The 25817-nt window shown below is 38.9% G+C and overlaps 1 protein-coding gene across 3 annotated transcripts in view; it reads left to right on the top strand.

Annotated features, from left to right (window-relative positions):
• LOC135074740 (monocarboxylate transporter 14-like) overlaps positions 1 to 22171 on the top strand; it is an 88753-nt gene extending 66582 nt beyond the window's left edge. For 2 of the 3 annotated variants that reach the window (XM_063969107.1, XM_063969108.1), the window contains exons 2-5: positions 10739 to 12415; positions 12890 to 13123; positions 19540 to 19822; positions 20804 to 22171. In XM_063969107.1, coding sequence (XP_063825177.1) covers positions 10838 to 12415; positions 12890 to 13123; positions 19540 to 19822; positions 20804 to 21000 — 2292 coding nt within the window. In that variant the 5' untranslated portion in view covers positions 10739 to 10837 and the 3' untranslated portion in view covers positions 21001 to 22171. Of the gene's footprint in view, positions 1 to 1036; positions 1138 to 10738; positions 12416 to 12889; positions 13124 to 19539; positions 19823 to 20803 lie in introns of those variants that run through there. The other variant, XM_063969109.1, reaches the window with a different exon arrangement.
• The last annotated feature ends 3646 nt before the right edge of the window (positions 22172 to 25817 follow it).

The following is a 25817-nucleotide window of genomic DNA, read 5'->3' on the forward strand; positions in this document are numbered from 1 at the left end:
CAGATCCATCCATTCATCATTGTTGATCCGCGTCATTGAATGTCTTATTTGTTTAATTTTTTCCCTTTTTGTTCAATACAAATGTCACCGTGGACTTAGTGCGATTATTATCTGCCTTATTCTAACCGTTTAATTTTTATATTAAAATACGAACTGTTTTATGTTTCTTCGAAATGCGTCAGCAACAATATTTTTTCATATCGCAATATCTTTGGTAGGTACATGTTGTTTGTCTCTCAAATTATGTCTATCAAAATTCCAGACTGAAAAGAATGTGTTTTTCCCAAACGACTAGTCTGGGCGATCAGTCGTTGACACGGCATTTTTCTACGCACAGTCAAACTTATTTAAAAAAAAATCTTATTTCATAATCAATCGTTTGGAAAGGAAAATTTTTGGATAGATATTTTCGGAGTCATCTGTACAGACGCGTGGCCAATGTTGCCAAACATTGGTATTATTTATATGCCTGACGTAAACGACGCATCTCTCTGGAGTGCGGCCAGCCGCCGAGCGTCACTGCTTACACATGATCAGGGTTGATATATCACCCCACCTTGTCTGCATATCAAATTAAAAGTCAATGCGCGAAAAACAAGCCGAAGAACATTAAGACTGCTTAGGACGAAGACTTGTGGTAGTATTTTTATGATTTGAGAATGAATCAGCGTCTATCATTTGAATGGGAGACTTGGCAAGTTCGATGAAATTCTTAAATTAATCAGCTGATTTGAGACCGTCATAGAGATCACCAACCCTAGCACATTATGTTTGTTGCACGTGCTACATTTGGATTCTATATTTTGGTGAAAATTCCTGGCAATGACTTTCGTGCAAAAACTATTATAAAACTCATAGTGTATTATTTGGTTTTCTCGGTCATTTATTTCGCAATTGAGGTAATTATTCGCATTTCGGTGTTATTTTGGTCATTTGGCAGCTACATTGAAAGTGAACCATGTAGCTACGTAGTTATATGTAGATTCTCTATTTTGTACACTCATTTTATTATCTCTCAGTCCGCTTTTACCAGTGATTCAGTTCGCTTGTCTTATCCCGTATTTATTCCAAGTGAAATCCTTCATTCGTGTAAGAAAATGAAACACACTTGGCAGTCCAAACCGCACGTTAAAGAAAGTGAGTTTGTAACGCGAAGTTATGTTTTTATAATGGCCCACAGTCTGCGTTGGCAGATTTTCAGGATCTCTTTATGAATTTCGTATAAGCTGTGGGATGAACAAGCTGAGGATTGTGTTGGGTTGTGAAGGTTTAGGTTCTTTACAGGCGGTTTGTTTGAAGCTCAAACAAAATTGAAATTAATATTCTATTTAGGGTACTGCTTTTAAAGCTAGTAGGGTATAAGTTTTTTCATCCTTGTCAATGTCAGCACTACCTTTTTGATTATCTTTATACCCAATATATTTTATATTAACTGTAACCTACTGTATTGTTATAATAAGCTTATCTTTGTTTACTTTCCACTGATTGCTCTGATTGTTCTGACAGGAAATTTGTAGCTACATTATTAATGGCTATCATCCATTGCAATAAATCACTTAGTAACTGTATCGGTGTTAATTCGACATCAATTTATTATCAGTCGACAAATGAAATGTTTCATTCGGTCCGATTGAGTTATATTTCAGGGTATATTTGGTAGTTAATGAAGTTATTTTCATAATAAATTCATGCTTTATTTGTCTGGCCATCAATTTATCAAAATTAAAGAGGTAGAATTTTGAAACTCGTTAGTGGCGGTAGTTTTGAAATTGAGAATGTTTGGCTATTGCTTATCGAGAAAAAAACTTTTCTCTTTCAGTGATCAAATGTCTGTATTAGCATTTTTATTCACAGTCAGTAATGAGGGCTCTGTCCAGCGCTGAACATTGAATATTTATGAGGTAGTTGGCATGCTGCGGTGCTGCTTATTAAGAATTTACGCTAGAGAGCGCCACTGTTGGTTAAGCCTGGAGATTTTTCGGCTGCTCTAGTATTTTTTTAAATGTTAATCAAAGGCGATAAAGATAAAATCAAAGCTTGATTGGATGATAAGCCTGTTCACTATGTTGAACTAAATGTTCAGTACTGAGTTTCTTGCGCTGCGTCTTCTCAGCACTGGTCAATTTATTGTCCCGGAGCAGTTGTAGGGTTAATATAATACGGGACGTTTAAAATCGGTTTTTAAAAGCCTCATCATCATCATAATTTCAGCCATAAGACGTCCACTGTTGAACATAAGCCGCCTGTGCTATGGAAATCATCGGGGCTAAACATACTAGCCCCAATGATTTCCATAGCGTGACTGGTTGGTAACATACCATCCTGCATCCAGCGCCTTCCTGCTACCTTTGTGAGGTCGTCGGTCCATTTAGAAGCGTATTTGCAGAATATAAATGACTTTTATGACTTTTAGTACTGACTTAGTGCAGTAATCAGTTTGAAGTCATCAATTATTGAGTTTTATTAAGCCTTATTACTCCCAGCGTCCTGTTAACGAAGTACTCGCTATACAGCGATAATTAAGTGAATCGCCAGCTAATGAGCACTCTCGTTTCAATCAACACTGCCCACCTAATTACTGGATTAGGTGCTTCGAAAGTAAATCGATGTAATCGATTGGAGACGTCCGATCAACTATTCGATACGTGACTCGATCCAATCGATCTAATTCCCAATCAAAACACACTCAACCATAAAATAACTTATTTATTTTTAATACCTAAAAACTGCATCCTTCTGCATCTTTTTATTTCGTGATTTTCGTTCTTTTTCTTTTCTTGTCTTCTATCTATATGCCTATCTGTACTTTATTGCCCATTTGTTTTATAAAAATATCATTTGTCAAATCATTCCAGATTTCTTCATTTTTGTCTTCATATTTTTTTGGAAATAGGTGTCATTTTATTTTGTAAAGAAGTAAGACTTTAAATGGATCCATTCTGAAATTTTATGCTTTCACTGAAAGGGATTAAGATAAAATTTTATTCCAAAAAGGGATAATACGAGTATCTTAAAGGTCAGCGAGGAATAATAATATCTTCCTTCCGTTCCATTGTTATTCCGATGTTACATAATTTATTATGGTTTCCTAAGCCGTATAATCCGAAGATTAGTTACAATAGCAAACTGCTAAGTAAACGTAGGAGTTTCCAACTAAGTACAGCTTGTTTACTGTAAGAAGTTAACCTCATTAATTTTTGTTGGGGAAATATTACCCACATCGGTGAAAGAAGAGAATATTTACTTATTTTTGTTAGTTTATTTGTATCACATTTCCCACAATGGTTTTAGAAAGATGCTATTTACCCATTTTTTAATTTAGATTAGTCTATACTTCTATACTATAATATTATAAATGCGAAAGTAACTATGTCTGTCCGTTTGTCTGTCTGTCTGTTACGCTTTTACGCCTAAACTACTGAAGCGATTTTGATGAAATTTGGCATAGAGATAGTTTGAGTCCCGGGAAAGGACATAGGATAGTTTTTATTCCGGTTTTTGAAACAGGGACGCGCGCGATGAGGTTTTTCTGTGACAGACAAAATTCCACGCGGGCGAATCCGCGGGCGGAAAGCTAGTATTTCATCATTGGTGATTTGTAGTACGAGTATATCTGTAATACTTTTGGCCTTTTCTCCTTGTGTCAATTTGGCATATACCTATCTTGAATATCCGTAGGTACTGGAAGTAAAAGGTCGGGTTTATGACACTCGAGGGTACTGTAAGGTTAGATATTGCGTTACGTTCGGTGGAAGTAAATGTATGTGGGATGTAGGTACGTACTATAAGAATATTTGTTTACATTTTTTTTTCTTTCGGAATCGATTCGATCGATTTATGATCGCTCTATCTAGACAATTAAAGCAGCTTGCATCGGAAGTAGTAATCATGATAGGTACATGAGTTTGTGTCCAGCACAATGCTATCAGCGGGATTCGAACCCATAATGGTCAGTGAATTGGTTCATCATCTCAGCCATAGGACGTCCACTGCTGAACATAGGCCTCCCCCAATGCTTTCCATGTTGCCCAGTTGGTAGCGGCCTGCGTCCAGCGCCTTCCTGCTACCTGTATGATGTCGTCGTTCCACCTTGTGGGTGGACGTCCCACGCTGCGTTTTCCGGTACGCGGCCTCCACTCCAGAACCTTCCTGCCCCATCGGCCGTCAGTTCTGTGTACTATGTGCCCTGCCTATTGCCACTTCAGCTTGCTAATCCGTCCGTCCATCCGTAAAGTGAATCGGTTATTTTTAGTTATTTATAAATATCACACATAAGTCCACAATTTTACTTATTATTGTCCCCATTGCTAGCAGTAATATCAATCTTCTTTTATCGGATTGCCGTACGCAGCTGTTGCCGATATTTTATTCAGTTGTGGTGGAATGAAACAGTCAAATCAAATCAAATCAAATCAAATCATTTATTTGTAAAACATAGGTAAATGTATAAATCAGGTGGTACATAATAATGGGTAGAGCTCTATGTTTGGCCTATGAGTGGCATACAAATTATAAGTCCCATATAAAGATACAAAAAAAAATTAATAGTTACATAACATAATAATTCAATGTCAATTTTTAGAATTTAAATTTAATGCTTACAAAACTATCATGTCAAAATTATATTACAAATTAGTATCAGTCAAATATTCAGTTAATGTATAATATGATTTTCTTATTAAAAGGGTAAATAGTTCTTTTCGAAAAGTGTTCAAGCTGGCGTCTCTTAACTTTTTTGGCAATTTATTATAAACTTTAGGAGCCATACAGTAAAAGCTTTTCCTTTTTAACGCGGTTTGACAAGTTGGTGCGCTTAAAGTGTGCATAAGACGTCTACTGGATAGAGTGGGAAACAGATGTAGATTTCTCTTGACAAAGACCGCAGTCTCGTAAATGTAGAGCGAGGGTACAGTTAGTATTTTTAATTCCTTGAAGTGTGGTTTGCAGCTGTCCCTCCACTTCAAGGATTTTATAGCTCTGATGCATTTCTTTTGAGCTCTGAAAACTTGCAGTTTATCAGTGCAGTTGCCCCAGAAAATAATTCCGTATCTTAAAATAGATGAGACATATCCGTGGTAAGCTGTTAGTACCGTTTCTAGATTTGCTATTCTGGATAGTGTTTTTAATGCATATACAAACTTGTTGATGCGTGTGCACAGGTCGTTAATATGTGTCGTCCATCTTGTTTGATAATCTATGTGTATACCTAAGAACTTTGTAGAGTCAACTGATTCTACAATTTGGTTATTGCACCGTATAGTCAAGTTAGGTGTTTGGGTATATTGTCGGAAGTGAATTATTTTTGTTTTGTCAATATTTATGTTAAGATTATTCATGTCAAGCCATTCAATTACATTATTAAGAGTCATGGTAATTTCATTTTCATATGTCAAAATATTTTTACATTTTATTAAAATTGTGCAGTCATCGGCAAATAAAGTCATAGGATATTTGATACAGGTCGGCAAATCATTGATGTATATTATGAATAAGAGGGGACCGAGTATCGTTCCTTGTGGAACACCGTACTCTACATCTCTACACTGGGACTGATATTCTTTTTCTAGTGGCATTTGTTCGTTTATTTCAATGTTTTTCATAGTAGTGAGCTGCTTTCTATTACTAAGGTACGATTCTATCAGATTCAGAGCAATTCCACGTATGCCATAGTGGTGAAGTTTATGTAATAGTAAGTCGTGCTTGACATAATCAAAGGCTTTTGACATGTCCATAAATACTGCACATATTTTTTGCCTTTCGTCTATAGAGTCAGTTACGAGTTTCAATAAATTATGTATGGCCATATTTGTGGATTTGTTTTGTCGAAAACCGTATTGATGTGAGGTGAATACATTGTGTTTTTCAAAAAAATTATTAATTCTAGTGTATATTGCCCTTTCAAAGACTTTTGACAGTACAGGTATAAGAGCTATAGGTCTATAATTAACCATATTAGTTCTATCGCCTTTTTTAAAGACAGGCTTTATTATAGAGGTCTTAAAGGCTTCAGGGAATATTCCTTGACTTAGGCACAGATTTATAATATATGATAGAGCTGGGGCAAGATATTCAGCACAACATTTCATTGCTGCCGTACATATATCATCATAGCCTACGCTAGCTGTATTTTTAAGAGACAATATAATATTACGAATTTCAAGATTGGATGTTGGTGTAAGAAAAATAGAGTTTATGTTTGATTGAGTTAAAATGTCAATTTTGTTAATTTTTGATGTCAATTTTGATGTGTTTTTAATTTGGTCAATGAAGTTATTATTAAGTGCATTTACAATGTCAATGGGGTTCGATTCAATTTTGCCTTCATTATGGACAGCTTTAATAGTTTCCCGCGGTATGTTATGTTTGTTTCTATTAATGATGGCCCATGTAGCTTTAGTCTTGTTTTGTGATGAGTTTATGGTATGATTGTTTTGACTCTTTTGTGTCAAGTTAATAATTTTTTTAAGCCGTTTTGTGTAGTTTTGTAGTCGCTCTTTGTTCTTTAAAGTTGGGGATTTCCTATAGTGCCAAAGCATTTTTCTTTTATTTTTGCTACACAACCTAATGCCTCGAGAAATCCATTTCTGCTTTTTTCTAGCTTTTATATTGATAAATTTAAAAGGAAAACATAGATCGTAGAATAGACGTACTATCTCATAAAAGTAGTTGTATGCTTCATTAGTGTCAGTGATTCTATATAGTTCAGAAAAGCTCAAACTGCCTATAGCATCACGGAATTTTTTCACGTTATCTGTACACAAATCTCGTTTCTTAATGCGCCATTGGTTTATCAGAAATTTGTTATTAACAGGGTATTTTAACAGTTGTGCTGTATGATCTGATAAGTTAAGATCTAATACCTCTGATTTACAGCGCCACATGTTAGTTGCAAAATTATCTATACATGTTTGACTGCTAGGTCTAGTCGGTTGATTAATCTGCAACCTGAGATTATAATTATGTAGTAAATTCACAAACTCTATACACATTTTATTTTTGTTCAAAATGTTGATATTAAAATCTCCACATAGTACAATTTTTTTGTTATTATAATGGCACAGATAGTCTAACAATTGAGTCAATTTTTCTAAAAATAGGTCGAAATCAGAACTTGGCGGTCTATATACACATACAATAATTATTTTGGATAGTGTAAGCTCTATAGCACAGCACTCTATTACACTTTTAATACAATATTTATTTAAATCGATGGTTCTACATTCATGTTCTCTGCGAACGAGAATGCATGAGCCTCCTCTCCGGCTATCTCTAGAGTAATATCCGACCAATTTAAAATTACACAATGACACATTGATTGTATCCTCATTGAGCATGAAATGTTCTGTTATACATATTACATCTAAATCATATCCAGCAGAATATAGCTCTTCTATTTGAACAGATAGCTGATCTATTTTGTTGAGTAGGCCACAGATATTCTGGTGAAATATATTTATACAATTATGGGAAAGAATATTTACACTATTTTGGCACTTTGAGTTTTGGGACATGCTATTACACTTTTTTAGAACGAAAGGAACGAAAGGAATTTTCTTCCTCTGACTCAATTACATTTTCCTGAAGGGTCATTACTTTTGAGTCGGAGAAATCCTCCCCCTGTTCAAAGTATGCTGTGTTAATAGTTGCAATAAGTCTATTTATGTCATACAATATAAGTTTTTGACCTCGCATGTTAATTTTGCCAGAATAACTTGAGAACATATCATATAAGTAACTTAAATTTCTATTTGAGTCTAATATGTAGCAGTATTCATATTTTAAGTTATCAAAGTATAATAATTCATTGAATGTTTCTATTCTTTGATTGTAAATATTAGCTTGGTGGAGTAGTTTAAATGTAGGCAGGCAAAGTATGATATTTGTGTGTTGCACAGATAGTAGTTCCTTACGTAATTGTTCAACTATTTTTTTATAATTTTTTGATACATTAAAATCAGTTTCCCCTAAAAATAATATACAGTAATCTTGATAAGTATAGTCAACAAGTTTTCTATTAATTCTGTTTATTAGTTGATGTATGTTGGCTCCAGGCATTCGATAGTGACACAAATCATATTTCTTGAAGTTTGCTGTTATGGCCTTCGATAGCTCACTGCGGCGAGTGTTGCTAATAATGCATATTTTGGGGTTTACACCTTCATCCTTGTTAATTGTAGCATTTGATACGGTTTCTTCCTCTATGCCAAATCTGTGACTGAAGTGTGAATGTGAGGTGTTAGGAAATGACTTGGTTAGGCTTCTGATTTGGTTATTTAATTCTCGTATCTCATATTTGGCGTTGTTTAGTTCACTTTGTAAGTCAATGATTTGCTGTTCCAATGTTCGCACTTTTTCTAGGGGGAACATTTTACCTTCTCTATAGGTGGGTGGCGGGGTGAACGTTCTTAGTACTTCTGGAAGCCATGTAGCACGTCTTTTCTTTTTCTTTTCAGTTCCAAATGTAATGTTTGACGATGGAGTCGATTTGCATATGGATTTTAGAACAATAATTTCTTCTGATAATTTATCAATTTGCCTATTTAAGTCAGAATTTTCTAGTATTTTGTTATCAAGCTCCTCTTGCGTAATTTCTAAGTTTTTTTGTGTGTTTTGAAGTTCCATGCTGATATCTTTCAGTGTTTGTTTGATATCTTGTAGCGTTGCAGCGTTGTTAAGTGTACAATCCAGGCTTCTAGACAATACATCTGGAGATACGATGGAGTCATTAGACAGCTCATCAGTAAGAATTTGCGAGTCGTATACGCTAGACTGTTCATTCTCAGATTGTCTAGGTGTCGATTGCTTAGATCTATTGTTCGTCGGTGTCATTTCCTGATACTGCATTGCTGTGTCGCTGCAGTCACAGTAATGCTGGAATCATGACGGTTATTAATTAATTAGCTGGATTCGCAGTGTACTCGTATATTAGTTCACGTTATTGTGCACTGGGTTGCTCCATAGTTCCATCTGTATTACATGTTTTGTCTATAATATCTACGAGTAGACAAGTCACGTCAAAACTTAACTAAGGTTTAGCACTTAACCGAGTCCAGTGCCTGGTATAGATCGTTTCATCTATCAAGACGCGCCCCACCAATTTTTGGTCGAGCGAAGCGCGGGGTGCGGGGAGTTTGATCCGAGCAATCCGAGCGTCATTATTGTAGTGTGCGTGTGCACTCATGGATGATTTGGCGTGTACCGATAACACTCAAACATTAGCGGAAGAATGGTGGGGCGCGTCTTGGATGAAACTATCTCTGGTCAAATAGTCAATCCTCAATATCTTTATCAAAGGTCAGCGAGACTTCAGATCTTCAGATTTGTATGCTGTCACGTCATAGTATGTCAATGTCAATCTCCCGCGCCGCTCACATACCTCAGGCACTGACTAAGCGCTATACTGCAATTTATAAAAAGCGTGGTTATTTTAAAAAACAATTCAGTTTCTAATGAGGGCTATCGTTTTAGCGCTCACCAGTTAGCGCCACTGTAGAGTAAGGTCCTGTCACTTGCTAGTAGCGAAGACAGTGGCACCAACTGGTGAGCGCTAAAGTGGTAGGAGGACTATCGCAATTGCACTCATCAAGATGGCGCCACTGTAGAGTAAGGTCCTGTCAATCGCCAGGGGTGCCAACTGTTAAGTATAAAAACGATAGCCCTCATTAATAGCCCTCATACATACCACACGTCATACAGATGAATGTTATTACTTTTCCGAACATGTATCTCTGTTAAATTAAGTCGACATGAAAAAAGCTCTTGTAATCTACTTGTTTTGTATCATAATAACAAACATCGTACATCATCCTCTCCTAGACATTATTTACAATCATATAAAGATTCAAATTAGAAACTTAGCGGAACAAACGACATTTTGTCAACAAGCACAGTTTGCTCTTTACTGCTCGACAAACAAACAAATATTCGTTCGTAAAATATAGAGAGAGCGTATTTTCGCAATGATTTTTGATGGGAACTTCTAAATACTCTTTGAAACTTACCAGATACACCATCTGTAATTAAAGCTGTATAAAATGATGAATAAATCGACTAAAACAAATAAAGTAAAATAATGAATAAAATTACTCAGATTCGTCTTCCTATCTGATGTTTTAGTACTTGAATGAATGATACCCCAACATCGTAAGACATTTGAGAATATTCGCACAAGCATCTCGTAATGTTTCCTTAGCTATAAATACCTGACAATGGCCACCGGCCTCCCATTGTCCTCCAATCACCAGCGACGTGGATGCAGAGCGTCCGACGATTTAACACTTGGAACGTCCGCTGCAGATTCGGAGGCATTGTGGGGTGTCCTGTCTGAGGCACATTGACTTGATTGATAGAAACTTCTTGTCTAGGATAGGTGGGACGATGTCATTGACGTAGGTACTCAAAATGCCCTGTATTTGGTTAACTCGATGACTAATACATAACATGTGTGAAATGTGTGGTACCTATCGAGTATTCACGAATGCTTTGAGGTATACCGTAACGAATGCTACGTAGATTTTTTCTGATGTACAGCTAGATTCGTCAGCAGAAATTATAACTCTCAGCGTACCACCAGTTTTGAACTTGGTCAATAATTTATGAGTCATGGTCATGTAAAAGCATCTAACAGACAAATCTATTTCCAAACCTAATCAGTTTCATTATCTTAACAACGGTCTGACAAGTTAATCCAGTAGGTGTCCAGGAATAATGTACTAATAGTTGAATTGGTCTTTTTCAGCATGAGGTCACGGCGGTGTGGTGTCCGCATGGAAGCCCGGCGGACTGGTGAGCTCGCGCTGCACCCGCTGCGAGCGCAGTTCCGCCGCGCCCTGCCGGAATGGACCGCGCGGGCCTCCCGTCGCCGCCGCACTGCGCGAACCATCGGCCGCTCCAAGGAGGACCCCGCGAAACCCTCGATACCGCAGCCCCGCCCGCGGAGGCCCTAAGCGACCCAGAGACTCCGCGGCCCGCGCCGCGCGCGCTTCCCTCCATACCCGAGAGCGAGCCGTTGCTCCGCGCGCCGCTCAGTGCCAGTGCGATCAGTGAGAATGCCGCGCGCAAGGGGCGGCCGCTGCACGTGCAGTTCGACGCGCAGTCGCCGCCCGCTCCCGTGTCCGTTTCCAGCTCCAGCGCCAGCTCGTCCGACGACGAGGACGTGTCCATCGCAGAGGCCCGCCCGCCCGACGGCGGCTTCGGCTGGGTCGTCGTGTTCGCCTCCTTCCTCGTCAACCTCATCGCCGACGGGATCACGTTCAGCTTCGGCGTGTTCTTCCCGCACTTCCTGGAGTACTTCGGCGAGGGCAAGGGCAAGACGGCCTGGATCGCCGGCATCTTTATGGCCATGCCGCTGCTGTCCGGGCCCATCGCCAGCTTCCTCACGGACCGCTACGGCTGCCGCCGCATGACCATCTTCGGCTCCATATTGGCGACGCTCGGCTTCGTCATTTCCGCCTTCGTGGACAGCATGGAGACGCTGTTCCTGACCTTCGGCATCATGGCCGGCTTCGGCCTCAGTTTGTGTTACGTAGCAGCAGTAGTGATAGTAGCGTATTATTTTGACAAGAAACGCTCTCTGGCAACTGGGATATCAGTTTGTGGGAGCGGCATCGGGACTTTCATATTCGCGCCGCTGACGTACGTCTTGTTGGACGAGTACGGGTGGCGAGGAACTACTTTGATATTAGCCGGACTATTCCTAAACATAGCCGTGTGCGGTATGTTGTTCAGAGACTTGCCCTGGACGACGACGATGAACGCAGAGAAAGCTAGAGAAAGAAAGCGCAGAAGAGAGAGGAAAAGAAACAAGCGCTACGGTTCCTCCGCTGACAGTTTTTCAGACAGCAAGAGTAGCGCAGCAGGGTCTGCCAAAGTGGCGGAAGCAGGGGACGTGGAAGTGGTGACGTCTCCGATTGTTCCCCAATTCAGTTCTTTGGTAGATCTTCCAACATTCATGACGGGAGGCGAAGGCGTGTCGCTCGAAGTGTTCGAGTTGATGTCGAACAGAGGTCGGGCGTACGCCATGTTGGCTCAGAACTACCCGGGCGTGATGCTTCCCTCCCGAAGTTTCAGTGACAGTGGGCGTCTGCACGAGCAGTCGCCGCCTCGAGCGTTGATGTCTCCGGGGGTGACTTCTCCGGGGGCTTTGTCTCCGACGGCCCCGAGGCCACCTGAGACCAATAACACCTCGGCTCCTCCCCCTCTCAGCGACAAGGCTGCTATGTCCTTGTGGCTGCGACGGCAGACGGCCACGGGTGCGTCCACGAAGAAGCCGCCGGCCTTCCTGAAGGACCTGAAGCTGCATCGGCACTCGCTGACGTACAGAGGCGCCATGCTCAACATCAACCGCTACAGATTAAGAGCCTCGTCCTGCCCAAACATTTTCAGGAATTCGATGACTACTATTGCTAAGGAAAAGGTGAGACATTTTTATTAACATCATCATTATCAAGTCATTGTATAGAGCACGACCCTCTCTTATTTACCAAAGGCAATTGGAGGATTGACTTCTTAGGACTTAGTACTAAAACAATATATCTATTTAACACTAGCGGCCGCCCGCGACTTCGTACGCGTGGATCCCGTTTTACAGGGGTGGAGTTTCGTAAAATTCTTTCTTAGCGGATGCCTACGTCATAACATTACCTGCATGCCAAATTTCAGCCCATTCCGTCCAGTGGTTTGGGCTGTGCGTTGATAGATTGTGATCTATATGATCTGAAATAGTGATGTCAGTCAGTCAGTCAGTAAGTCAGTCAGTTAGGATAAGATGTTATGATGTTAAGATAATAATGTCCATTGAATGTGAACCAAGCAGTAAAACAAGCAATTCATTTGAGTTATTAGATTGACCATTGATCATCAAATTCACAATCACCAATGTCAATTTCAGGTTCAATGGTACGCCGGCCTATGGGACTTCTGGGACCTGGTGGTGGATGTCCTGGACTTCTCTCACTTCCTCAACCCGGCTTTCCTGGTGTTCGCGATATCCAACTTCTTACTATACATGTGGTACGACGTACCGTATGTGTATATAGCTGATAACGCCTTGAAGATGGGCTTCAACGAGTCGCAGTCGTCTATGCTGATATCGATCATTGGGATCCTGAACATGTTCGGAGAGGTGAGTGGTTTTACTCAATACTTTATTGCATATCATAATTATGTACTATAGGCCACACTTCTAGGTCATGTCGTCTCGTTCTATCGCAAAGAATCGCCATTTGATGAGAGCGAGTGAAAAAACAAAAATGGGTAGCTGGAACTGTGGCCCACTGTAGGTATAATCCGATCGAACTAACTGACTCCCTCGCACTCAAGTGCACACCACTCACTGCACGTCGATGTGACGTCACGGCGCCAGGTGTGCAGTTAACTCGACTGGGTTGTAGGGAGTTCATGAGGTTCCAAATAAAGGACGTTTTTTTAAAAAAAGCATAACAGACCCGGGAGCGACCCGAAATAATCAGTTTATGATGAAAGGTTTTTGAAAAAATTTAAAATTGTAATTTGAATAAGGTCCACACATGGTGAACCGACGACCTCATAAAGGTAGCAGGAAGGCGCTGGTTGCAGGCCGCCACCAACCGGCCATTGTGGAAATCAGTGGGGGAGGTTTATATTTAGTTAACGTCCTATGGCTGAAATCATGATGATGATGAATTTGTATTATAAATACTTACGAAGTTTTGGTTCGTCGCTGATGGCAACTAGATGTAAGATACTATGTCAATAAAAGATATACATTATCATAACATGATTAGTTAATCGATCCACACAGAACATTCTCCACTAATAGTGTTGGTGTGTCGCAGCGACTAGAGATAAAAGTCGTTGAGTGATGCTCATTTGGCGGCCGGAACTAGAAAAGCTTTTAGAGACGACTATTGATCGTTTATTCACATGAAAAGGGAATGGAATTCGAGGTCTATTCCACTTTCACCTAGGTGATCAAAGTGGACGCCAGGCGACACTTTAGTGTCCTTTGATCACCCATGGATAAGATCACCTAGGTGATCAAAGTGGACGCCAGGCGACACTTTAGTGTCCTTTGATCACCCATGGATAAGATCACCTAGGTGATCAAAGTGGACGCCAGGCGACACTTTAGTGTCCTTTGATCACCCATGGATAAGATCACCTAGGTGATCAAAGTGGACGCCAGGCGACACTTTAGTGTCCTTTGATCACCCATGGATAAGATCACCTAGGTGATCAAAGTGGACGCCAGGCGACACTTTAGTGTCCTTTGATCACCCATGGATAAGATCACCTAGGTGATCAAAGTGGACGCCAGGCGACACTTTAGTGTCCTTTGATCACCCATGGATAAGATCACCTAGGTGATCAAAGTGGACGCCAGGCGACACTTTAGTGTCCTTTGATCACCCATGGATAAGATCACCTAGGTGATCAAAGTGGACGCCAGGCGACACTTTAGTGTCCTTTGATCACCCATGGATAAGATCACCTAGGTGATCAAAGTGGACGCCAGGCGACACTTTAGTGTCCTTTGATCACCCATGGATAAGATCACCTAGGTGATCAAAGTGGACGCCAGGCGACACTTTAGTGTCCTTTGATCACCCATGGATAAGATCACCTAGGTGATCAAAGTGGACGCCAGGCGACACTTTAGTGTCCTTTGATCACCCATGGATAAGATCACCTAGGTGATCAAAGTGGACGCCAGGCGACACTTTAGTGTCCTTTGATCACCCATGGATAAGATCACCTAGGTGATCAAAGTGGACTTGTATCCATGGGTGATCAAAGGACAATAAGGTGATCAAAGTGGACTGCAAGCGAGGCCACGGCGCTGGTTTTCAGTGTGCCCCATGCCGAGTGAGGGTCACGGACCATTGGTAAAATAAATAAAATAGTAAGCTGCATAATATTTTCTAAACATACATAAATAGTAATATTAGTGCACAGATAAATACAAAAGGCGGGAAATCAGTAAGGATGAAAGACTACGAAAAGAATACTAATAAAAAGATAAAACTGTTTGTATAGGTGTGTGTGAGTGTGTAGTAATAGTAAAGTAATATTGTGTTAATGTGTAATATTCGTAAAGAGTGACATTGTTACGCGTTGTGGAGTGTCTCGACGCTCGCAAAACCGGTTCGTGCAATCGAATGATTGATTGCGCGCGATTAAACAATTCAGTTCATCCCACAATATTGTTCCGAGCGCTACACGCGTACCCACAAACAAAAAACAGATAAATAAGATGTGTTTGTAAAGGACCAATAGAACCGCTTCATTTACATCCCTCGCGCTACGCATCCTCTCACATCTCTGGTGGAAACGCAGCCTTGTTTATTAGACCACGTTTTCAACTCTTACTAAATAAAATAAATAAATAAATCTTTATTAATTTCTTCACAAGTAAGTTTCCAATTACATATACTAACAATAAAACGCATTTTTTAAACAATATTACTTGTTGTGAAGACTGGTGCTTGATATGGGTTGAGACAACCTGTAATACAAGACACCAGGTCTCCACCTCTCAAACCGAAAATAACGCAATAGAAAGAATGCTTCTAAACTAAACTAACATGGCAATACAGGAATTAATATAAGGTTTATTTTCTTACTGATTATGTTAGAAAAGACATAATTTAAAAGTGTGGAGTGTGGTGAGTGAGAGTTGTGTGGTAGGTGGTGTGAGGTGTAAGGTGTAACGTGTGTGATAGTGTGGGAGTGTAGAAGTTTCTTACTTTGTTCGTATTCTTATAGAGTAACGTAAGTTACATGAAACCAAGAATAGATAAAGTCAAGAAGATTAAATAATTAAATTTTATTTTATTTAATTTTATTTAGGGGCGTAATTTAATTTTATTTTAGGGGCGTAAGTAGGGGACGAATATCATTTTCATTTAATGCTAATAGATGTTTAAATAATGGCTCTTTAATTTGTCTGCTTGTAAACGTTCTGAGATTCAGTTTATTTTGTAACATATTGTACAATCTGGGAGCTAGAAATTGGTAGGATCTTTGTGCAAACTGGGTTTTGAAGAATGGTACATTACAGCGGTTTAGTCTAGTGCCGGGATCAGGGGTGATTAAAACAGAATTACTATGGAATCTACGTATGGTTTGATAAATGAAAAGTTTTCGTACATTTAGTTGTTTTACTTTCTCATAGAGCAACGTTGTGGGGTGTCGAATTGGCAGGGACATGAGAACTTTTAATACTGCCCTTTGAGCTCTTTCAAGCTGGAGAAAGTGTACTTGAGCAGATCCTCCCCAAATGCAGATACAATAACACAAGACAGATTCACCTAGCGCTTTATAGATTTTAATCAGGAGAGGGAAATCAGCTACAGTTCTAAGGTTTTTAAAAACAAACATTAACTTTCTAATACGTCCGGTAATAAGTGACAGATGTGATTCCCAATTCAAGTGTTCATCGATCATGATGCCCAGATATTTGATGGTATTGGTACGAATTAGAATGGGGCAATTACATCGCAAAGGAGTGTTGGTCTCTATATTACAAGGGTAGGTGTGTATTGTCATCGAGAAAGTGTCATCAGGCCGGCCGGAATTAGTTATGCTAAAGCAGATATATTTGGTTTTGCTTGTGTTCAAAGAGAGTAAACTATTTTCGAGCCAGGTAGTAACCATTGAGAGGCCACTTTCAGCGCATTGCTTGACATTTTCCCATGAAGATCCATGAAATATGAGGGCTGTATCATCTGCAAACATCAATAACTCACCATTGTGTAATTGCATATTACATAGTTCATTAATGTACACAAGGAATAGCGTTGGACCTAAGATACTGCCCTGAGGAACTCCATAGGTACATGAGGCGGTATTGCTCATTTGCCCTTCGACTCGAACCATTTGATTTCGATCACTTAGGTAGCAAGAAAACCAATCAAGTGTGACTCCCCTGATGCCCAAATTCTCCATTCGTGAAATCAGTATTGGAATTGAGACTGTGTCGAAAGCCTTCTGCAAGTCAAGAAATATGCCTATACATTTTTGTTTTTCATCTAGTACGTTATATATTTTGGAAGTTAATTTAAGAACTGCGTCTTCAGTAGAGGTTTTTGTTCTGAATCCATATTGGTTAGGCGCCAGTAACTCTTTTGATTCTAAATATCTGATTAATCGTTTGGCAGCCAGTTTTTCAATTATTTTTGATAAAGATGAGAGAAGGGAAATCGGTCTATAATTTGAGGGATTAGAGGTATCACCTGTTTTATGAATAGGGGAAACAATAGCTTTTTTGCAGATGTCAGGGAAGACACCAGTTGTGAAACTAATGTTACATAAATGTGCTATGGGCTTACTGAGGGTGGTTTTGCAAGTTTTATAAAATTCGTTTGAGATATTGTCCCAGCCTGGGGCACAACTAGATTTAAGATTATTTATTATTGCTGTAACTTCGTAATGATCTGTTAGATAGAGAGACATGGATTCGGATGGACCATTTTTCTTTCTGGATTTGCTTGCTAGTACTGTTTCATTTACACAAAGTTTATTGAGGGTAATATTTGCCAGATCGTTTCCTACAGATGTAAAGTAATTGTTAACATGATCAAGTGAATCGGTCGGATTGTCTCTGATCCCAAGTAGGTTGCTAGTAGATTGGTTTTTGGGTTTAAGATTACCAACTTCTTTTATAATTTTCCAGGTAGCTTTAGCATTGTTTAAGTTTTTGGCCAATTGGATCTTATAATATTTTTGTTTAAGAGTTTTGACAATTTTGGTGCACCAATTGCGATACGTATTATAAAACATTTTCAAACTATCATTGTATTGTTTTTTTAAGGATTTGTGAATTCTGTTTCTTTTTGCTAATGATCTGATAACACCTGCAGTTATCCACGGCTTGAGAGGATTTCGTTTTTTTGATAATTCTATGGAGACAGAAAAATTACTGATAGCGTGTTGAACTCGATTAATCAAGTATTCCGCACACCAGTTGGCATCAGTGCTCTCGTAATACTCCTTCCAAGAAGATTCTTCCAAATAGGCTTCTATAGCGTTGTAATTTAACTTAGATTTTATTTTTGGTACATTAGTTTTATGTGAATAGTAGACATTGTTTGAATAAAACAAAATGGGCGAATGATCTGTAATATTTGTTCCCTCAAAGACAGCCGTTTCCCAAGGAAATTGACATTTGCCCATGAAGTGATCAAGACAGGTGTTCGATGGAGTTCTTGTTGCCATCGTAATACCTTGGACTAACCCATTTGCAGCTAGAACATCGAGATATTCTGCCGTATCACTGCAGCCGGCGTTGAGCGTATCAATATTTAAATCTCCTGTGAGGATTATCGATTTTGTTTTAATTGTATTTAGTAATTTATTAAGGGAGTCAATAAAATTGGTTAGATTTTTAAAGCTTGGGGAACGATATAGGCATATGATTGATAGCTTCTGATCTAAGTCCACAACAAGACAGTTGCAATCAGACATGTATTCCGGTTCATAAATATTAGTTTTTAGGTAATCGGCGACATAGACAACTACTCCATCATTTTGATTGTAGCTTTTTTTTGTATGGTATGCGTTGTCGTACTCATCACACTTTTTGCAGAAAGATTCCAAGTAATGTAATTTCTTTATTTATCAATCATTAAACAGCTAAAACGTGTCAGTTCGACCGTCCTCAGTCAAGTGCATTAACATTTATTACGTAATCTGTCTGTCCGTTATCAGTTCCTTATCAGTCACGAATCGAGACTTAATTAGGGCAGCCTCAACAGTGACTCAAGATAATGTTTGATAAGAGGCTACTATTTACGAAGACTTAGATAGGGTTAAGTAGACTGAAGGATAAAGGAAGGTTTGCTCAGATTTATGATGTTTATGTTTGAATAATGAAGTGACACGTTTTACGGAATGAGTTGATGTTTTTCTTTGAGTCAGTTTTCAAAGAATTGTTACTTATTCCGAGGCCAATTACACTTGTGCTACGTCCTTACGTACCACACATATCAACCCGGAAAGGGATCGTAACCGTATCAACTCGAGGCGGTCAGTATTCTTTGTATGAAACTCCATACTGCAACGCACACTTATCCGCACCGTAACGTACACGCCTCGCCTCGCGGTTGACAGGCGATACGGTGTTGATCCCTTTCCGAGTTGATACGTCTGATATGATCTTTATACTCTCGAAGTATTTAGTATTTGGTTAGTAATTCCTCAGATTGGTAATATTTCTGGTAGTGTTCTTGGAATGTTATTGCTGATAATTAGGGAATTATGGAAACTACCAGACATATTTTCAATCCGGGACATTATGTTCCTGGGAGCATTACATACATCTTTATAATAGGGTTGTTTTTGAGTAAAAAAAATAAAATTTGATTGTAGTACAAAAAGGTGTATAATATGCTCCCACTAGAAACGCAACGTTCTTTTTATGGCGATGACTTAATTCTGAATTAAAATACACACTATTATCCGGGCTAGGCAAGAGTGAATAAAGTAACAACTTCGCTCTATGAAGCGATGGGAAGAATGAAGTCACAGACGACTTTTTAATTATTTATCGTATAACTTCAGATCCTGCTGGGCTGGGTGGGCGACTGGGAGTGCGTAGACGCGAGCCTGGTGTACGCAGGATGCATGGTGCTGTGTGGGCTGGTCACGCTGATCATGCCATTGCTCTCCGGCTACGCGGCTTTGGGCGCGGCCGCTGGAGCCTTCGGCATGTTCATCGCGGCTAACTACTCGCTAACGAGTATTATACTGGTGGAGCAGATCACGCTGGAGAAGTTTACCAATGCATATGGGTTGCTGCTGCTGATGCAAGGCGCTGCGAATCTGATGGGACCGCCCTTAGCTGGTGAGTGATTTGATGGACTAGTTAGTTGAATTTACAGGTGTCATCAGATGCTGCTGGACATAGGTCCTCAATGGGTAACTAGTGGGAAAGAAGCTACGCTGCCTGGTGAGTGGCGAGTGCTCTACTGGACTAGACAGCTGACAGGTCAAGTGTCATCATTTTAGCCGTAAGATGTAAATTTTAGCCAGCTAGTATGGTGGCCGGCGATGGGGCAGCGAGGTTGTGGAGTTGAGGCCGCGTGCCGGAAAACGCGGCGTGGGACGTCCACCCACAAGGTGGACCGACGACATCATAAAGGTAGCAGGAAGGCGCTGGACGCAGGCCGCTACCAACCGGGCAACATGGAAAGCACTGGGGGAGACCTATGTTCAGCAGTGGACGTCCTATGGCTGAGATGATGATGATGATGAGTATTCTGGCCGGCGAGTGATCTGCTGCATGAGTCCTCCGCTGATCATGTCGCTGCTCTCCGGCTACGCGGCTTTAGGCGCGGCCGCTGGAGCCTTTGGGATGTTCATCGCGGCTAACTACTCGCTAACGAGTATTATACTGGTGGAGCAGATCACGCTGGAGAAGTTTACAAATGCCTACGGTCTTCTGTTATTGATGCAAGGCGCTGCGAATCTGATGGGACCTCCTCTAGCTGGTGAGTGAACTGCTGGACTTTATAAGCACCTGTCTTGCTTGACCATTTCAGCACTAAAATGTCCACTTCTGAACATCGCCTCCCTCCCATGTGTAAGTAGCTAGATAAGTTTCAGAATCTAGGTGTCATCGTTCTAGACCTGAGACGTCTACTGCCGAACACAGGCCTCTTCCTCTGTTTAGTGAGAAGTTGCCTTTGTTAGGTGTCTTCTACATTGTCCATTGCCCTAAAAGAAGAATCTGTAGCAATATTTCTAAGGACTTCTTCAATTTAAATTACATTAGCAGTGTAACTGCTGGCTTATATTTTACTCACCCACAATTTCTCACTTCCAGGCTGGGTGTACGATATGACGGACTCCTACGACCTGTCCTTCTACTTAGCAGGCGTCTTCATCGGGATCTCCGGCCTTATCCTGCTGGTGCTGCCTCTGCGGCGACTCGTCACTCGCCGTTCCCGCCGCGCGCACCTGGCTAACGTCGCTAAAGTGGCTAACGGCGGCCTGAAACAGAACGGGAACCTTCTTGTGTAAGGCAATTTTGGTAAACATCCCCACTATTGAAGGCAATGTTGCAATCAAAGCGTGACCTGGCTAACGTGGCTAAAGTGGCTAACGGCGGCCTGAAACAGAACGGGAACCTTCTTGTTTGAGGCAACTTTGGTAAACTTCCCGAGACTTCCTTCCATATTGCCAATTGATTGATTTGTAAAGCAAGATTGTCATCTTTAAGGCATATTGTTATCCATGTTAAGATTGAAACCTTGTAACTATTGGGTAGGGTTATAAATCAGAATGGGTTCTCGTGTGACGGTGTGAGGCAATTTTGGTAAACTTCCTAATTATTGAAGGTAATATTGAACGAAAGCGCGACCTGGCTAACGTGGCTAAAGTGGCTAACGGCGGCCTGAAACAGAATGGCAACCTTCTTGTGTAAGGCAATTAGTAAACATGCCGACTATTGAAGGCAATGTTGCAACGAAAACGCGACCTGGCTAACGTGGCTAAAGTGGCTAACGGCGGCCTGAAACAGAATGGCAACCTTCTTGTGTAAGGCAATTAGTAAGCATCCCAACTATTGAAGGCAATGTTGCAACGAAAACGCGACCTAGGCTGGATAACGTGGCTAAAGTGGCTAACGGCAGACTGAAACAGAACGGGAACCTTCTTGTGTAAGGCAATTAGTAAACATCCCCACTATTGAAGGCAATGTTGCAACGAAAGCGTGACCTGGCTAACGTGGCTAAAGTGGCTAACGGCGGTCTGAAACAAAACGGGAACCTTCTTGTTTGAAGCATCTGGTAAACTTCCCGAAAATTCATGATCTGGGTGGATTGATTTGATTTGTAAAGCAAGGTTATCATCTTTAAGGCATAAAATATGTTATCCATGTCAAGAAGGAAACGTTGTAACTCTTGGATAGGACTATAAAAAAGAATGGTTACCTTCTCGTGTGAGGCAATTAGTAAACTTCCCAACTATTGAAGGCAATGTTGCAACGAAAGCGTGACCTGGCTAACGTGGCTAAAGTGGCTAACGGCGGCCTGAAACAGAACGGCAACCTTCTTGTTTGAAGCAGCTTTGAGAAACTTCCCAACTATTGAAGGCAATGTTGCAATGAAAGCGACGGAAATCTTCTTGTTTGAAGCATCTTTGGTAAACTTCCCGAAACTTCCTGATTGGAGTGGGCAATATTGCCAATCGATTGCTTATGTGAAGCAAAGTTTAAGGCTTATGGTTAATCATGCCAAGAATGGAACGTAACTATTGGATAGGGCAATAAATTAAAATAGTCACCTTATTGTGTGAGAAACCTCTATTGGTAAACTTCCTGATTGGTGAAGGCAATGTTGCCGAAAGTAAAATTGTAATCTTTCTGTGTTTGTAAGGCTTCCGATATTTACGAGTATGACAAAAAGGAGACAACCCTCTCGTTTTATGGAATGTCTGAAAACATCCCAATCTGTATGAAAAATCAATATGGCAAATCTGAATATAATTGACCTTTGATTGTTTAAATAATACAGAACTCAAAAATCATTTATTATAATAAAAACATAACCCTCCTTCCTGTGCAGTCAGGTAAAAACGTCGACCTCGCGAAGCAATCAATTCTTTGCCTGAAACAAAAAAAAGGAAATTAAAGCCCATTTCTGATATATCTGAATGACTCTACATCTGAGCAAATATGAGTAAAGATATGGCTTTATACATTCAATATACATTATTATATCAATCAAATATCTATTCGATATTCTATTACGATTATGGTGCCCAATTTCTTCCATTGTAATGTTGATTCTGAACTAACACTCAAGTAAAATCTACAAAATAAATAATACGTGTACATGAAAACAATACAATGTCATTAGTAAATTAACGATACTGTGTTATATTACAAAGTGAGATAGTCAATAACTGGCTAATTGCTAATTCGTTGTGAGAAAACTAAATACAAAATTATTATAACGTAGGAGCTAGATATGTTTTGTAGCAAACACTATTATAATGTAAGTAAATCATTAGCATTCGCCCTAAGGACTAAAATATGACTGAATCTAGACAGACAAAATTAATACCACTTCGTATTAGGCTATGTATAGTTTTCTCTATAATAACTTGATCACAAAATAACTATGTATAAGAATCATATAAAATTAAAGAGAGAAAATTATAAAAGTATTTAAAATATTATTACATAAGGTAACAACGATTTTCATGATTAACTAACGGTGATAAGTAAAATTTTACTAGCGATAAGGACATTTTAGAAACCTATTTAACTCAAGATCATCACAGTTAAACATAAAAACTAGCTTATAAATTCCAATAGATACAATTGTACTCAAACTTTTATACATTAACAATATAATAAACACCAAGTCTTGCCATAAAGTTTTGAACGAGATACTAGTTTGAATAAAAATAAGCAATAAAAACGTATTTACATAGCTTATTTATTGAATTTTGATCGTAGATTTTTTTATCGCTAGATACGTTAAGCAGTCATACCGTGCATCATATATTATATTTATACAAATTAGCAACTTATTTACAATTTTCATGATTACAAAGATTAAAAGCAATAGAGTAGAATTTATATACACATGTAATATTCATGTTATCAAAGTATATATATTCATATTTACCGTAATATACACGCTAGAGTTGAGTAATCAGATTAGAAAATGTACATTATTTGCTTGTTGTATAAGATCAAAGTTATGTATAAAATGTGTCTATTGTTACAATGACTCGCCAAACGATGCTAAATTGCTAATGATGACGAAAATTGTCCTAATATGTACAAAACATCAACTTTGTGACATTATGTGATTTTAATGCCCATTTTAACCATCAATCCCTAATTTTTAAGTGACCCCTATGGTAACACAACAGGAATTTTGTTTCACTTAAAAAGGAGTCACTTAAAAATTAGGGATTGATGGTGAAAACGGCAACTAGGCAAGTAGACATATTTCATGTTTTGTGCTGTTTTGTGTATTAAAAGCAGGCCGCTGATTGTAAAAAATTGGTGCAATAATAAATAACTTAGGCCCAGAACAGACGGTGAAACGCAACTGCAACGAAACTGCAACTTTCTGATGATTCTGATGAATGAAACTGAAACTGAAAGTTTCAAACTGGTCGCGTCATGTGTGGTCTCTCAACGGACGCTATGGCAGAAACTTAGATGCAACTCAAAAGTAACCAGCAGTTGCTGTTTCGTCGCAGTTGCGTTTCACCGTCTTTTCTTGGCCTAAGGAGAAATTAACTATTAGAGGATTGAATTATTTGTAACTAATAGTTATTAGTTCGTCTATCAATGAACGTTTGTATAATTATAGCAAGAGTTTGAATCTGTACTGATAGAAAGGATTGCCTGGAAAAATAATAAGCTAGCTAAGAAAGGTTGTAAGGAATAGAAAAAAAATGTATAAAATTAGGCTTTGAGTTTGAGAAGTAGATTTGAATCGGACCGAGTAGTTTGTATTTTAGTAGTTTAAGAATAATTGAAAAGAAAACCCTATTGATAAAAAATACCATTAGTCAGAAAATGTGTGGTTTGGCTAACAGTAAATGAAAACATTCTGTTTAGTTTAATGCAGTTTTTAAACGAAGTTATTTCTTGCTTTAAGTATTATGTTTTCAAAGATCTGGCTGAATTTCTGTTGTTACTGAAGTAATGTAAACAAAAATGTTTTAGGCTATAGTTATTATGTATGATTTTGTCTTACATTTATTTAGTATGTTTATAGTTTTTGCTGCAAATCTATTACAAGTGCGTAAGATGGTATAGCAGTGTCCAACTTGATATGCCGTCGTGCAAACTTTTGTTTTACCTCGCACAATTGATTTTGAACTGAATTAATTTGGTATAAGATTCAAAACCAATTGACTAGTTGACCAGTGTACCAGTACGACTATATTTTTGACTGTATGAAGAACTAAGATCTTCCTATAGCTTTTATTACTGAAGAAGTAGTACTAGCAAATATCACGATTTTTTGGAAATGACAAAGTATGCCTTTAAGACGCAAATAATAGCTTATAACGAGCTAAGATCCTGTTTATGACATTAATTCGAATTTTATTACGAATAATCTTTTAATTTAGAGTTAGTTAGTTTTTACGTTTACTCGCACTAATGATAGCTCGCGACATTGTAGACTATCTACTCGACAAGTTGAAGTATTTCTTTGTGTCTAAGTTCTAGTTATTGTGACCTAAATAAATGATAGTTCTCGGGTGCATTCTGTAAGCATTACAAATACATGACGACACCCGGTTATTTAATATGATTATGATTTATTGTCAAAAAAAGTATCGAATTATTCAAATACAGTAAAGTGACGTCACTATTTTGAATCAAGTACCCAATCTCGAAATTAAAGGTAAATGTGACGGTGTCGTCATTTCATATGTTTTAAATTATTATTATTGAAAATCGACAGCTGTGTGTTAAAAAAACATGTATTTTTGTGAAAAATCTCGTTTGTCGCATATAAAATATCCGAGGTGTAATTATCATGTTTGTGAGACAGTGTGATAGAAAACTAAGATTGTGAATGTGTTAGGATTATCAAACATCACGAAACTACATCTCAAAAATCATGTTTAAGACTACATTTTTTAATTTCAAGTTATCTGGCGAAGTGTAGTTAAGGTTATTATTTTTATTACTATAAAAACAGTTGTTTGGTCTTTATTTTCTAATTGTGTAATTAGTAAAGAAAAACATCGTAAGTGTAATTTTGAATTTTTTTTGATAATGAAGAATGTTCACTAATTTTGTTTTTTAGCTTTCTGTATTCTCTGTTAAAAATTAAAAATACACGTGAAAGAATTAT

The sequence above is a fragment of the Ostrinia nubilalis genome, chromosome 9, assembly GCF_963855985.1.
Source record: "Ostrinia nubilalis chromosome 9, ilOstNubi1.1, whole genome shotgun sequence".
In the NCBI taxonomy this organism is placed as follows: Eukaryota; Metazoa; Arthropoda; class Insecta; order Lepidoptera; family Crambidae; genus Ostrinia; species Ostrinia nubilalis.